Source organism: Hemibagrus wyckioides, linkage group LG20, assembly GCF_019097595.1.
Source record: "Hemibagrus wyckioides isolate EC202008001 linkage group LG20, SWU_Hwy_1.0, whole genome shotgun sequence".
Taxonomy (NCBI): domain Eukaryota; kingdom Metazoa; phylum Chordata; class Actinopteri; order Siluriformes; family Bagridae; genus Hemibagrus; species Hemibagrus wyckioides.
In genome coordinates this window covers 16,117,793-16,132,118 of record NC_080729.1, presented here as the reverse complement: position 1 = coordinate 16,132,118, position 14,326 = coordinate 16,117,793, and the positions used below count along the sequence as shown (strand labels likewise).

Genomic DNA, 14,326 nt, shown 5'->3' with positions numbered 1-14,326 from the left:
CAACAAAGATTCTTTATGTTTATGGTTTCGAGTTTTGAGGCTTGAAACTGATCCTATTTCTGTGTGTTTAAGTTTTGTGTTCTAACTGAAAGCTGCTTTGTTTGGAGTATACTGAGAATTCACAGGCAATCATTATAAGTCATTACTCATGTAGGTTTAGAAATGATTTAGATCCCATTCAGAAAGGGAAATATATGTTCCACTTACACCATTTGTCAATTCTTGTTGCTTCTAATAATACAGGAAGACTTGAGGGGGAAAAAAAAGAGAGAGAGAAAGAGAGAATGAGAGAGAGAGAGAGAGAGAATGAGTGACAGAGGGAAACAGAATGAGAGAAAGAGAGAATGAGAGACAGAATGAGAAAGAGAGAGAGACAGAATGAGAGAGAGAAAGAGAGAGAGAGAGAGACAGAATGAGAGAGAGAGAGAATAAGTGACAGAGGGAAACAATGAGAGAAAGAGAGAATGAGAGAGAGAGAATGAGTGACAGAGGGAAACAATGAGAGAAAGAGAGAATGAGAGAGAGAGAATGAGTGACAGAGGGAAACAATGAGAGAAAGAGAGAATGAGAGAGAGAGAATGAGTGACAGAGGGAAACAGAATGAGAGAAAGAGAGAATGAGAGAGAGAATGAGAGAGAGACAGAATGAGAGAAAGAGAGAGAGACAGAATGAGAGAAAGAGAGAGAGACAGAATGAGAGAGAGAGAATAATAATACAGGGAGCCCTGAGAATCCCAACACGCTCAACATCCTGTTGCTAAAGGACTCATTATTTAGTTCGAAGGGGGTGAAAACTTTTGCACTCATATAAACTGGAACAAACACACACACACAGATCTTGTTAGTTTAATGTACATTCATTGGCACAATATACAATTTCTTTTTTTTACAAAATATGAGGTTAGATGCCACAGGTTGAGAAAATTTCTTTAAAAAGATTAAACCATTTTGCATTGAAATAATCACTGACACCAGAACGTTTCATCAGACTGATGAACATCGAGTGACTTTATTCTCCACTCTGACAAGGTTATGTTTCAATAACAGCTTGGAAGCTATATAAAGAAGTTATATTCTCTAGCCGTTAGTCCAACAGTTAACTTTCTGGTCTTGAGTACCTGCGGTGTGTTAAGAAACCACGTGGTTCATTAGTTTTGATAATATAATGATCAGGTTCAAACAGTGGCAATGTTACTAGGCTTCACTGAGCTGCAAGTTAAAAACAAATCTGCCAAATAAAACATTCACACACAAACTGTGCTTTGGCATCACGCGATTGTCTGTTAGTAAACTCTTTCACTGTAGGAAAGAGGGTTTAGAAGAGGAAAAAAAAAATGAGAGAGAGAGAATTAGAGAAAGATAGAGAGAGAGAGACAGACAGACAGACAGACAGAGAGAGAGAAAAACAGAGAGAGAGAGAGACAGACAGAGACAGACAGAGAGAAAAACAGAGAGAGAGAGAGACAGACAGACAGAGAAAAACAGAGAGAGAGAGACAGACAGACAGACAGAGAGAAAAACAGAGAGAGAGACAGAGACAAACAGAGAGAAAAACAGACAGACAGAGAGAAAAACAGAGAGAGAGAGAGACAGACAGACAGACAGAGAGAAAAACAGAGAGAGAAAAACAGAGACAGACACACAGAGAGAGAGAGACAGAGAATGAGAGAGAGAGAGAGAGAGAGACAGACAGACAGACAGACAGACAGAGAGAAAAACAGAGAGAGAGAAAAACAGAGACAGACACAGAGAGAGAGAGAGACACAGAGAGAGAGAGACAGAGAATGAGAGAGAGAGAGAGACAAAATGAGAACATGACGAGATTTTGGACCAGATGTCATTTTGTTCAGTTTTATCTTGACCTTGTCTGACGTTATTATTTGTGCGAATGAGAGAAAGGTCACGGCTCGAACAAGCACACAGTCCTAATACACGATTTCATTAAAACACAACACCACTGAATAACAGTGCAAAACGTCTGACTGTCAGACTTTAAATCCAAGTAAATGCAGGTATCAACACTTTCCACGTCACTCCATCAGAGAGCTGACGAGATAAAGGAGAATATTAGAGGGAATACTTTACTGTTTTTAAAGCCACTTTATATTCATTGCATTTGTGCAGTTACCACAGACTAGGGACCCACTGAGGGCAAGACTGAGGACGAGTACACACCGATACCGATACTGAATCCCGGAAACCTACTTCCTGGCATTATGAAACCTTTACATTTAGCTCTGTTTATGTTGGTTGCTGCTGAGTTTTATGCTCAAGATGTTATGTAATTTACACAGTAACTTTAGTATAACCTGAGTATGAAGGGCAGTATTGTCGAGGGTCACCCAAATCGCGAGTGTTGCAGTGCTCAGTGCTCGCTGAACTGAGGTGCTCTCACACACACACACTACAGTTCCTCTTCGATATCTTTGTGCGTACGCAATACACTGCACCTTTCACTGGCCGATACGGTCGTGCATGCTCAACTCAGCCACCCTCGCTCTCTCTCTATTAAAGCTAGTCTGATATTATTTCGAGGTTTGCGACCCATCCTTAACTAACATAAAACGGACACCGTACATCGTCCACTAATCAACAGCATACACTCGGGAAAAATCGGCACTCGGGCAAACGCAGAACGGAAATTTTCCTCTACAAAAACAGAAAGAACAGAAAAACTAGTCAGTCAACATTCACTTATAAAGTACAAAGTGTACACTGTGAATTCAACACAACTGTTAGACGCTAACAGTGACTGGTTACGACGAGGAAGACGTGACAGAACGTGTTACTGAAATGAAAGCTGGATGGAAGTTATTACAGCACCATCACAGCTACAGAACGACAAACGATACATCAGACGCATCCGAAAGCGCTAATCATACCGAGTAACACTAAGGCCTTGACTTATATATACATACATACATACATACATATATATATATATATATATATATATATATATATATATATATATATATATATATATATATATATATACATACATACATACATACATACATACATACATATATATATATATATATATATATATATATAAAAGTGTGTGTGTGTGTTACTAAAGAATTCTTCAAAGTGTTTTGCATAAATTGTCCTTTTGACTCTAAATAATATTTGTTCTGTTTTCAGATGTCAGATGAAATTGCAGTTCATAGTTAAATCAGACGACCACCAGAGACCCAGCAAAGCGCTGGGGTATTCCTTTAAGTCGCCTCAGGAGATCATAAACACCAGAATACATGGAAGGTGATTCACCTGAACACCAAAGAGCTGAAACGTGGACGATATTAAAAAAAAAAAAATCACGCAGAACGAGCGCTTACCTATTGCACTTTTATCCCACATGATCGCATGGCATTAAGATTTAGGAGAAAGAAAGGGGACTCGACTGTACCGCTCTGGAGTAGGACCCTGGAGTAGGACCCTAAAGCATACGCACTTTGTACTGTTTATTTCAACTTAACGCTTCAGTCAAGCCGGGTACCTTAACTCAAGGTGAAAGATCCATAATAAAAGTACAAAATGCATGTCCCATTTTTTCTGATAGTGTTTCAGTTATATCTTTTTACCCTCCCTGTAGGCACTTAGTATATCCTCACCCACAGCTTATCATCATTTACACAACTGACATCACCTCACATGACTCAATATACACCAGGGCATATCTACAGAAGCTCAGAGATGTGTAGGACAATAGAGAACCAACACCACACACACACAGCTCCCAATAAGGGCCAAAATGTATTTTACTGCCCACAGCTGGCTGGTCAGATCTCTCCAACACACACACACACACCTGCTTTCATCCCTCTGTGGTATGACCGGCTCCACATACCACACAGGATAAAGATAGAAGCAGTGGACACCATTCATTCATCAACAGTGAGCCAGAGTAGCAAGACACTCCACACTTCCCTGTTACACCTCTCCGTTCTGCTCCATTACATCCTTATTGCTGTTTCTCTAGAAACATTTATAGGTTCTCTACTAAGCGATCGTCTCAAGTTCATATGGCTGAAAGGAAATCAAATCATTTCGGATTTATATAAAAAATAAAATAAAATGTGCTAATTAGAGATCAAGGCAGCTCGGACTCATCAGACATCACAAGGCAGGAGGAAAACAAACACAGACACAGAGACGCAGAAATACAGGAGAGAGAACGTATAGATACAGGAAGTATCTATAAGTATATAGAATAAAGTGTTTCATGCTCAAGCATGAAGCAGAGCTGAGCGATATGTGAACATAGGGGAGTTTTCTTCTCCTGTAAGTGTTTACAGGTCAATTTTTTTAAAAATGCACACAGATTCAGGCATTTTCAACTCTCAGTCTTGTTCAATTCATTTAAATTCTTTTTATTTAAAACCTAAACCCTAAGCCACACTTGGTCACAATGGTCTCCATAATTAACTAAACCAAATCACAATCTTCCCCCTGTCACGTCTGTCTCCTGATTGGCTGCTGGCAACCAGGACGGTTTAATTGAATGATACTGAATATGAATTTGTTTTTCATAAACAGGTATGTTCGTATGTCATACACAGAACATTGATGTGAATATCGCCCAGCTCTAGCTTACTACTACACCTTTTCTGGAAGTTGCCGGACTTGGACACTTGTGAGATGGCAGTATAGAGAGAGAGATCATACAGGAAATACATTCAATCTGTCTCTGTTTCTCAATTTCACACACAAACTCACACACACAGTGTGTACAAAGAGATTCTCCAGAACTCAGAAAACAAAAATCACTAAAATGTCATTTCACATTCCTGTAAAATGGGGAAACTCGTACTTCCACAGAATTCCTGTCTCTGTGCTTGTGCATCAGTTGATAAACTTCCTGTTTTCGCTGGCAGCATGTGCGCTGGTTTCTACTCTTCCTCCTTCCTGGGTCTGACACAAGCAGCAAGAAGACCCTGTTTATTCCTTTCCAGGCTGCCTCAGATACAGGGATATGGGTTACGGTGCTGCCTCTAAAAAGTCTTCCCAACACAGGATGGGCTATCGTGCACCCACCTTGCGCAGCAAGATCTGGGTGAGGTCAAAGGTCATGAAGCTGATGCCAACAGCAATAGGCCCTTTGACCCAGTTCATGCTCAGGCCTTTGTACAGGCCGCGGATGACGCCCTCCTCTGACACGATCTCTCTCATGGTACCTGTGATGGTGCTGTACGTGTGTCCGGTCACTCCTGCCGTCTGCATGCGCCGTCGCACCACGTCTAGCGGGTAAGATGCTGACTGACCGATGAGGCCGGCGCATGCGCCAAACGCCAGCCGTTCATATGAGTAGGGATGAGGTCTTCCTGTCTTCTCTGAAACACACAGGGAGAAATTTTTAGGTGAATAAACACTTTCATTTTGTAGTTTGTATATATAAAATCAAGCACAAATACATAACAGACATTTACAGAAAACCATGGAGGATTTTTAACATTTCAACAATCAAAACTTCAAAGCTGAAAACATCTGAGTGTGGAATGATTTTGCAAAAATGGTGCAAACTTAACCTAATGATTGCTGCTAGGAAATTTCACAAGAAGGGGAAAACAAGAAAAGCGGGTAGGAGTAGGTCAGCTAGTCAGACGCTGATATGATTGGTATTTCAAACGTTTTGAGATTCTTCAAATTTAGAAGCATTGGAGCCATTTCAAGAACCAAACAAAACAAAATTAGGACTGCGAATGTAGCTGACAAATATCGAACATTTCCTCTCTTTCTTTCCCACATACACACGCATTCACACAGCACCTGCATGGAGTTTCTTAAGCGTCTCGTAGGTGAAGAAGCTGAGGCCTGCGTAAGGAACCACTCCCAGTATAGTTGGAGTGAATCCCCTGTAGAGGGTCTTCAGTCCTTCCTCGCGAGAGATCCGCACGAACACGTGCATTATGTTACTGTACCTGGGAAACGCACACCAAAGACGTACACAGACGTGAAACATTTGCTCCATTGCGTTTACAAAAATCTCTAAATTTCCTTCGGGAGATGACGTCCTTTAAAGAGCAGACTCTCTTACATTTCTTTCGGCGTGACTGCCATGCGGGCGCGCACCATGTCGAGCGGGTATGTGAGCATGGCGGCTGTGATGCCAGCCAGTGAGCCAGCCACGAGTCTAGGGACAGGAGGCAGAGCCCTGCAACAGAGAGGAGAGGGATATAAAATACACTTTTTATTTATTTAATAAAATTCACATTATGCAGCAAGCAGGAGTGCTGTGGTTTCTGTTTCTACTTTAATATACATTGCTCTCCTATTATAACATCACTCACTCTATTCCGGGTTTATGTTAATGAACATAGTCTTCATTTTTTCCCTGTGAGCTTCATACCTGATAGCTCGCTCACACCCACATGAAGGCAAAAACCTCATCTTTTGTCACATCCTGCTGGATCCCAGTCCCAGTGTGCACCAATAGTCTTCACTAAGTGCTCTTTGCAAGCTTAATTACAAATATACCATGTCTCAATCTGGCTGTTTGTTATGAATAATGTATTCAGTTACCTCTCTAATGCACACAAACCATAAACCTGCCAGCGTTGTGTACATCCTAATGCTGTTACTAATTTTCCCACTAAATCTTTTTATACATGAGCCAGCATTAAAAGCTCCTGAAATAGACAGAAATAGGACACGGTGTAGAGATGTAGCTCCTGACCTGTGCACTTTACCTGTCTGGATGTATAAAGTCCCATAGAGACTTCTGCCTGCTCTAAAAAGCCTAGATCTATAATCCTAACACTGAAAATTTTTGTCAAAATGATCAGATCTTACACAAGCTCAAGACAAATGTCTTAGATTGTTTAAAAGTACTTACTTGCCCTGAAAGCCATAATAGCCTCCCAGAAGCCTCTTGTATTGTTCGTGGGCGCAAAACTGGATGGCTGCGTAAGGGATGACCCTCACCATGGTGGCTGAGTTGCCCCTCCATAAGCTCAGGAAGCCTTCCTTCAGATAAGTGCGATAAATCAACCGGTACGCTTCCTGTTCACCACAAAGACAGAATCATCTGCATGGGTTTATTTGGCTTTACTGTTGAAGGAGAAAAGTACTTTGAACACTGTGCTTGCTCCTCAAAAGCTTTGCGCCATAACAATCAAAGAAGGAATGCTTAAGGTCGTATCACTGACATTTATTGGACATGTTTTATGTCTCTACCTTCCTCTTAAACTTTCCGTATCAATGCACACCTCTAATGCATTACTCATAACAGTACTGCTGTATTAGATGTGCAGTGTTTTTAGTATTCATCTATTTGCACCTGAAAGAGTTAACCTCAACCCTAGAACTGATTCTCAACACCAGAAATGCTTACCTTGGCAGAAAATCTGTTTGAAGACACTAAAAAGAGAAGGGGACAAAAAGAAATGTTAGAAGGAATAATATTTTTCTTAAGATGGTTATGCCTGTATAGACTGATTACTGGACTTGGCAATATTCTTTTTTAATAGAATCTTAACATGGCTAGTAAAAGACAATTTAGTAGATTATTTTACAGAGTAAGATAATGAACTATGTGTACAGTCATGTAAAATGCATAGAAACCAACAAAAGAGAGACAGATGGGAAACGGTTTCACTGCAGGGACGACACGCCCTTTTGTATTGTTGTTTATTCACGTTGGTCATTAATTCTGCCTTTTCAAGCAGGACACTACACTGAGACACTCCTACAATGATTCGAAGCACAAAAAAAATCGATGTGTAAGCAGTGTATTCTGTGTGTTTTGTCTGAAACAGTGGGTATGAGAAGGGAATAAATGATTACTATAATATATACATTTTAAGACGAATAATGAATCACGCTGAATCAGTAACAGCTTCACTTTCATATCCTCTCTAAGGCCCGATTTTATTTTACAAACAATTAGTCAGCTTTCACCTGCCAAAGCTGATCCACTTACAGTGCACAGCTTGAAAGAACATTTCATACTGATCATGCGTGTTTGTATAAACTTTTTTCTTGCCTTGGAAAATGATCTTGGTCCTGTCCAGTGGAGCTACAGCTGTTTTAGCCACAGCTCCTGCGAAGGCTCCAGAGAGCAATGAGTTCAACACAGATCGGCCCTGCTTAAAACCCTGTGCACACGCGCACACACACACACAGACGCACACACAGACAGACCAAAACAATTATGTTGCAAAATCTGCAGGGTAGAAAATTCTCTAGGCTACTTCAACCAATGTAATTTTAAGTAGATAACTGATTGTTTACATACAGGAAGTGTTGCTAAGTTTAGTTAAGTAAACATTTTTTATCCTTAGAATGGGAAAAGCAGGAGAAATATGACAGATATGCCAAAATTGTCCATTACACACCCCTAACACTTTAGACCTCGCAGTGGTAAGAAGGAAGGCTGACTTTTTCTTTTCTTATTTTTTTCTGTAACACTTGTAATGTGGTGTCAGTACCAGCATGTAATCATGTTATGACATGTACGGGCCAGTAGCTTGTGTGTGTGTGTGTGTTTGTAAAACATGCAGTTGTGTGCTTGAGATCCTGTAGATTATTAAGCTAAACTTGTGCAAGAAACAAACATCCCAGGTGAAAGACTAAACCGTTAAGGTGGTGGTTAATCCTAGAGGTTATCATAAGACCCACATGATAATAATAATCATCATCATGTATAGAAATAGGAAGCTTTACACTACTATATTTATATGCCTGGGGCCAAAGAAAATACAGTTTGATTTTATTTAAAGCTTGGCACTAAATTGGCAGCTATTTTAGGTGTCTCACCCTGATGACCTTGGATTAATCCCAGTTGAGAATTATACATTAGGCTGCAATGTTTTGAACCCAGTGTTGCAACATGGTAATGATGATATGTTTGTGTGGGTGACAAAGTGCAGACAAGTCTGTGCACGGAAACTGTTAGGAAGGGAATCATCTGGTAAGGTAACTAAATATAGTTCCTGCTCCTGATGTTTAGATCCTGAACTAGGACACTGTGCGTCCAGCTGAGAGATGATGCTTAAGAATGACAAGGTGACTGGAACTATAGAGACAAAGAGATTCAGGGGATCATGGGAGACAGATCATAACATGAAACTATATTTCGGTCATCTGTACGTGTGTTTAGTTGAATCTGTTTCCTTCAAACACATCTTGAGGCTAAAATCATGATTTGGTATCTAATTCACTTCATTTACGTTCTTTACACCTGAGACTGTATTTCATATTAAGCTTCTCAATCACTGCTAAGGATGTGTTATGGATGTGTCTGAGAAATATCAGCCCAAGCTGTGTGTAATGACTTAATAGGACTGTAACATAGTTTGCATGAATCTATAGTCTGGGCTACAAAGAAATCAGCCCCAGCTTCACTTCTGTGTATTTTCCTATCACCACATGTGCGCTGGGTTAAACAAAACACAGAAACAAGTCCAGTGTCTGCACATTTACACCAGCCGTCCCTGCCTGCACAGATACCTCAGGCTATTTTCACACTGTGTATGGATGTACACACATCTTGTTACCTGTTTACACACACACACAATTCACAGACTGTATTAAAATCAGGTAAGGCTAGTGTACTGTGACTCATACAGAAGGCTTACGATTGACATTGAGATTCTAAAGATTGTTATAAGGTGTGTGTCATGACTGCTAATGTAGTCACTTGTTGGCATCCATTCTCTGGTGTTAATAACAAAGAACAGAAACGATAGCAGCTGTTCAAGCTTTATAACACACATTCAGCACTTTTGTTCAAAACATGCAGATTTCTATTCGAGTTGCTTCTAGTTTTTTGTTTTAACCAAGAGATAATATCAAACACTGACTATTCAGTTTAACCTCCAAGGCCCCATAGATTTGCTGGAAAGTGAGAAAAAAAAAAAAAAAATCACTTATCCCAAAGACCTTGTGGCTTTTTCCAGACATTTATCAACCTCTGATAACCTCTTTAGCTATCAGCTGTTCATTAATTACCTCTGATTGGCTGGAGGAGGGCCGTGGCAGCACCTCACCCTGTGTGAGCGCCCCCCGATGTTCCTGTACTCCATTCCCCATGCCAGCTCACTGTACACACACCTGCCAGCTCTCAGGGGGGTTTGCAGGCTGCACACATACACTTGTTGAACAGCTGCCTGGAGGACGAGAACCAAAGTGGCACAATTTTAGCCATTATAAGATCATCATGAGCTGTGAAACATCTGTTTTCTAGCTATTTTGCATGCCTAATTATAGAATAACAATTAGCAGCACTGCTATATTAAACATTTATATTACATAACCCAGTGAACGTGGATGCATTCCTTGGGTTAATCCATGTTTTTAAAAAAATAATAAATCTACTCCGTCACACTGCTTTTTGTTTGTTTAATTAACTCCTCACCACTTAACACCAAGTCAAGTCAAGAAGCTTTATTGTCATTTCAAGCACATATAGCTGATGGAGTTTCTCCAGGACCCTGGTGCTACATAGACAACATAAAACATATAATTACAGAACACAAACAACAACAACAGAGCTAGGGAGAGAAAGTTTGTCCTAGCTACATAAAGTGCAACCAGGTGCAAACGGTGTGTTGTGAATTCACTGTAGCAGACCAGGGGACTCGGAAGTAGTGTTCAGCAGGAATGTTTAATTGGAGAGCAGAACACACTGCAGTGGTACTACAGTCATTGAGTCCAGTGAAAAGGCACTGAGTGGGCAGGCCTCGAAGGTGTGACAATACAAAAGCCTAGAAGTGATACTCTTAAACAAAAACCCCCAAGGGCAGGTAGACCAACTCCCTGGTATGACACTGCAAAAGCCTAAAGGTGATACTCTTAAACAAAGCATTGAAAGGGCGAAAGATCTCCAGAGTTGACCCCCAACCCCAACAGTCAGTTAGTTCACAGTTCCTGATCACTGTCTGATTTGATCACCATTTGGTGGTGAGAGCTGGGATATGTATATAATTTTTCAAAGAGCATTGTATGTTACAATAGATTTTAGTCTGACCTCAAAATATGTTTTCCTACAAGTGCAAGCACTATTTTGGAACCGGAGTGGATCCACTGCATGCTACTGCCACGCCGCCATCCTGGATCTCAAATCATAACATAACGCCTTTTATTCACTATATAGGAATTGTACATCAGGTACAATATAGATATGACATTAAACCTCCATCATGCACTTTCTGCCTTGATAAAATGCTATTTAAAATCCACCCATTTAAAATGAATGACACCAATAAGTGTCTGTTGGAAATGTTCACTGCTACAACGTCACATAGCTAATTTGATGTCAGACAAGTGACGTCAAAAATCACATGGCATTCGCTGATTTCCCTTGGCACAAAAAAAATAGCTTAGGAACAATGTTTGTGGTTAATTACATCTCATACACTGAAAATGAAAGAAATGCTGAAGAAGTTATTTGGACTTTGAACAATGCATCTCCATCAGACAGATTAGTCCAGGAGAGATTATGTTGTCAAATTCCAAAGTCAGCTAAGAAAAAAATTAACTCTGCTTTCTCCACAGAGAAATTACACCTTGTGCAGTGCAGTGAGGCTCAACCGTTAAAGCTCTGGGTAATAGGTAAGAAGGTCAGAGGGTGAAGCCCCAGCACTGCCAATCTGCCCTGTTGGGCCCTTGACAAAGACCCTGCTCCAGAGGCACCGTATCCAGGACTCTGACCACAGCTTCCTAACAAGAAAAGAATTTCACAGTGCAGTTTCAAGGCTTATTTGTCTTCTTTTGACCCTCTTGCAAGACCCTGAGCACAGCAATTTGATTATGTGACTAAAATAAGGTGTATGGAAAGTTTTGTAGAAAAGCACACACACAGGAAAAATCACACAGGAATTCTCTTTTCTTTGCAAGCTGATCTTGGCAGTCTTGAGATACACATTATGGTGTGATATAATCAACTGGCAGTATGTGAAATTATTTTTGACTAAATTCTGAGAGAGCAGAGAGTGAACACTGCTACAGTTCTCATATAAAACCGTAGGTAGGAAGAACATATTATATATAATATATACAATAACAGACTTTAGACTTGCACGTCACCATAAAACGTCACTCACAGATGATATAATCAGGGCACTGAGGACAGACACATGGTCACTGGGTCCCATGCACTCATTCATCAGAATGACTTAATCAGTTTGAGTCAGAATGCATTATCTATGCCTTTTTGCAATACAAACCGAATTTTTTCCCCTTCTTCTTCAAAACAGTCTGTCGTGGAAGGCCATGCCAGGAAGAGTCACACGGCTTTATGCAGAGTTCACGGTGTTGCTGAGGGAAACCTGACTTCACCCAGCTGGCCCGCATTTACGCGCTATTCTCAGTCACCAAGCACGAAGGCTTGCATAGTGTTCGGATATCAGTGCGAGCATCCAGCTTTCTGGGTGAAAGGTTGTCTATAGGAATTGGAGCAGATCTAACTGTAAAACATGATAACAAAGGCTTTACGACCGAACCCAAAACACACACCCTTTACGTCCTAGTGCAAGTCTAAGATCTGTTCAGAGCAATCTGGTGCACTTTGCTTTCGTAGTTCATACAAGAAACTGAACACAACATGGAAAATTGTTAAGTATTAACTGTAATTAACAGCTTATACAACAGAACATGTGTCAGATGGCATTTAAATGCTGTTAGCATGTGTAAACATATCACCTCTCTCTCTCTCTGTCCCTTTTCCACTCCTTTGTCCTATCTCTCTCTCTCTCTCTCTCTCTCTGTCAGTCATATCTTTCACTCCATGTCCTTCTCTCTTCCCTCCCATTTCTCTCTCCGTGGATCAACTTACAGCAAATACTGCCAAGCTTTTAGTCTTTAGTCTGCTTTTTGAAAAGAGTCTGGTTACAAAATGGATTAGGTGAGATCTCTACGAGAAACTTTCCAACACAAACAGACTGCTGTTTCTAAAGAAAGCATGTGATCACCATACACAAGATTATCAAAGAAGAAGCATGTTTAAGGCTTTAAATAAACCAAGCAGATGATTAAACCGAATCCAGAGTTTGTCCTTCAGTATAAGGAGCTACAAGGGTGGAGTACACCAACTTAAATGAAATTAAACAGGCTGAACTAGCTAGTTTAGACACGCTTTAACAAATCAGTATTAAGAACCGCGATGGATTCATGATGGAAGTAAACAATAACAGCGCAATAGTAATTGTTATTATTACTAATTAAAACGATCCGAAATAAATAAACTATTTCAGTTTTCTTCCTTTCTTTTCTTCAAAATTTCATTAAAAAAAACTTACACAACCTCAACTGCAAGAATTTATTGTACAGATAAAACCCTGGTCTTAAATACGGAGGCACTAAAGGTGACTTTGTGGTTATTTTTAAATAAAATGTTACCTCAAATGAATACACTGAGGCCAAGGGACAACACTTAAGGTCAAGATGTTTACATTAAATCCCCACAAACTAACTCGTGGCTACTGATTAACACGTCAAAGCAAAGAAAGCAAAGTCATAACCATAATCATATAGTAATAGACTATAATAGAAGCAAAACACACTTAATGTACAGGGCAAGTACATTATGGTTGTGTTTTGTTGTTTTTGTGAGGGAGATTGACTGAAGGGAGGGTCAAAAGTATTGGGGCAAGAGTCAACACTGACAAGTGTTTCTGTGAGCAGATAAATAAATAAATATGACCAGCTTTAAAACACCATATAGTCATAGGATCACGATTCAGTGATGATAAAGTCCCAGAGAAATAAGAACAACCTTTGAAACACGTGACACATGACTAAATGAATACCACGGAAAGTTCACATTAGCCAGGTAGCTAATGAGTAATCTCAATATTCTGACTTAACGTTAGCTCTCGCGCCATTTTATTACTTATAAAATACCTGGACTTACCTTTCTGATTAAATAAACAGTCTTTTTCTCAGTTTCTGCACCTGTTCTTTTTCAAGCAGGAGGACTTTTCTTCCCTTTTTTTTAAAACAAACTGGTGACACTTTGACAACCACTCCCCTTGAGGTTAGCCAGCTAACGTTAACCCAACACAAACACTATAGCAGGTTAGCTACAGAGTCACGAGCGCCGCTTCACGCAACTAACGTCCGGTCACGCAAACTACGCATCTTGAGTTGAACCAAAACCGCAAAAGCAGCCGCTTTCTAAAACACGCAAAAAACAAGGTCGCTTACTTTGAGGCTGGCTGTAACTGAGTTACGTTACTGTGCACCGTCCATGCTGTTTTCGTCTGCGGCTATCTAGGCTCCTGTCTCAATTCCAAACATTTAGATTACATAGCGCACTGAGAAGAGCGCAGATTGCTATCAGCTCGTGCCCTATGTAGTGCACAGTGTAAGTGTGCGACATTCTT

General features: G+C 40.3%; 1 protein-coding gene across 2 annotated transcripts; it reads right to left on the bottom strand.

The window, feature by feature from the left end:
- Positions 1-829: 829 nt before the first annotated feature.
- On the bottom strand, positions 830-14,304 carry slc25a42 (solute carrier family 25 member 42). 2 transcript variants are annotated; one of them, XM_058418682.1, is made up of 8 exons: positions 14,148-14,304; positions 9,954-10,111; positions 7,987-8,098; positions 7,336-7,361; positions 6,838-7,004; positions 6,040-6,156; positions 5,772-5,923; positions 830-5,335 (listed from the first exon to the last, which is right to left on the bottom strand). In XM_058418682.1, exons 2-8 carry the CDS (start codon positions 10,032-10,034, stop codon positions 5,025-5,027), a joined length of 966 nt encoding a protein of 321 aa, XP_058274665.1. In that variant the 5' UTR covers positions 10,035-10,111; positions 14,148-14,304; the 3' UTR covers positions 830-5,024. The 2 variants fall into 2 exon arrangements, with proteins under 2 accessions (XP_058274665.1, XP_058274664.1); XM_058418681.1 differs by having other exon boundaries at positions 13,855-14,223.
- Positions 14,305-14,326: the final 22 nt, after the last annotated feature.

Bases quoted from the DNA above. Each gene is read 5' to 3' on its own strand.
- slc25a42 (XM_058418682.1), bottom strand. From the start codon at position 10,034: ATGGGGAATGGAGTACAGGAACATCGGGGGGCGCTCACACAGGGTGAG. The intron at 8,099-9,953 runs GTAATTAATGAA...GCGTGTGCACAG, and splicing joins CCTCCTCCAGCCAATCAGAG to GGTTTTAAGCAGGGCCGATC. The intron at 7,005-7,335 runs GTAAGCATTTCT...TGTGGTGAACAG, and splicing joins CAAACAGATTTTCTGCCAAG to GAAGCGTACCGGTTGATTTA.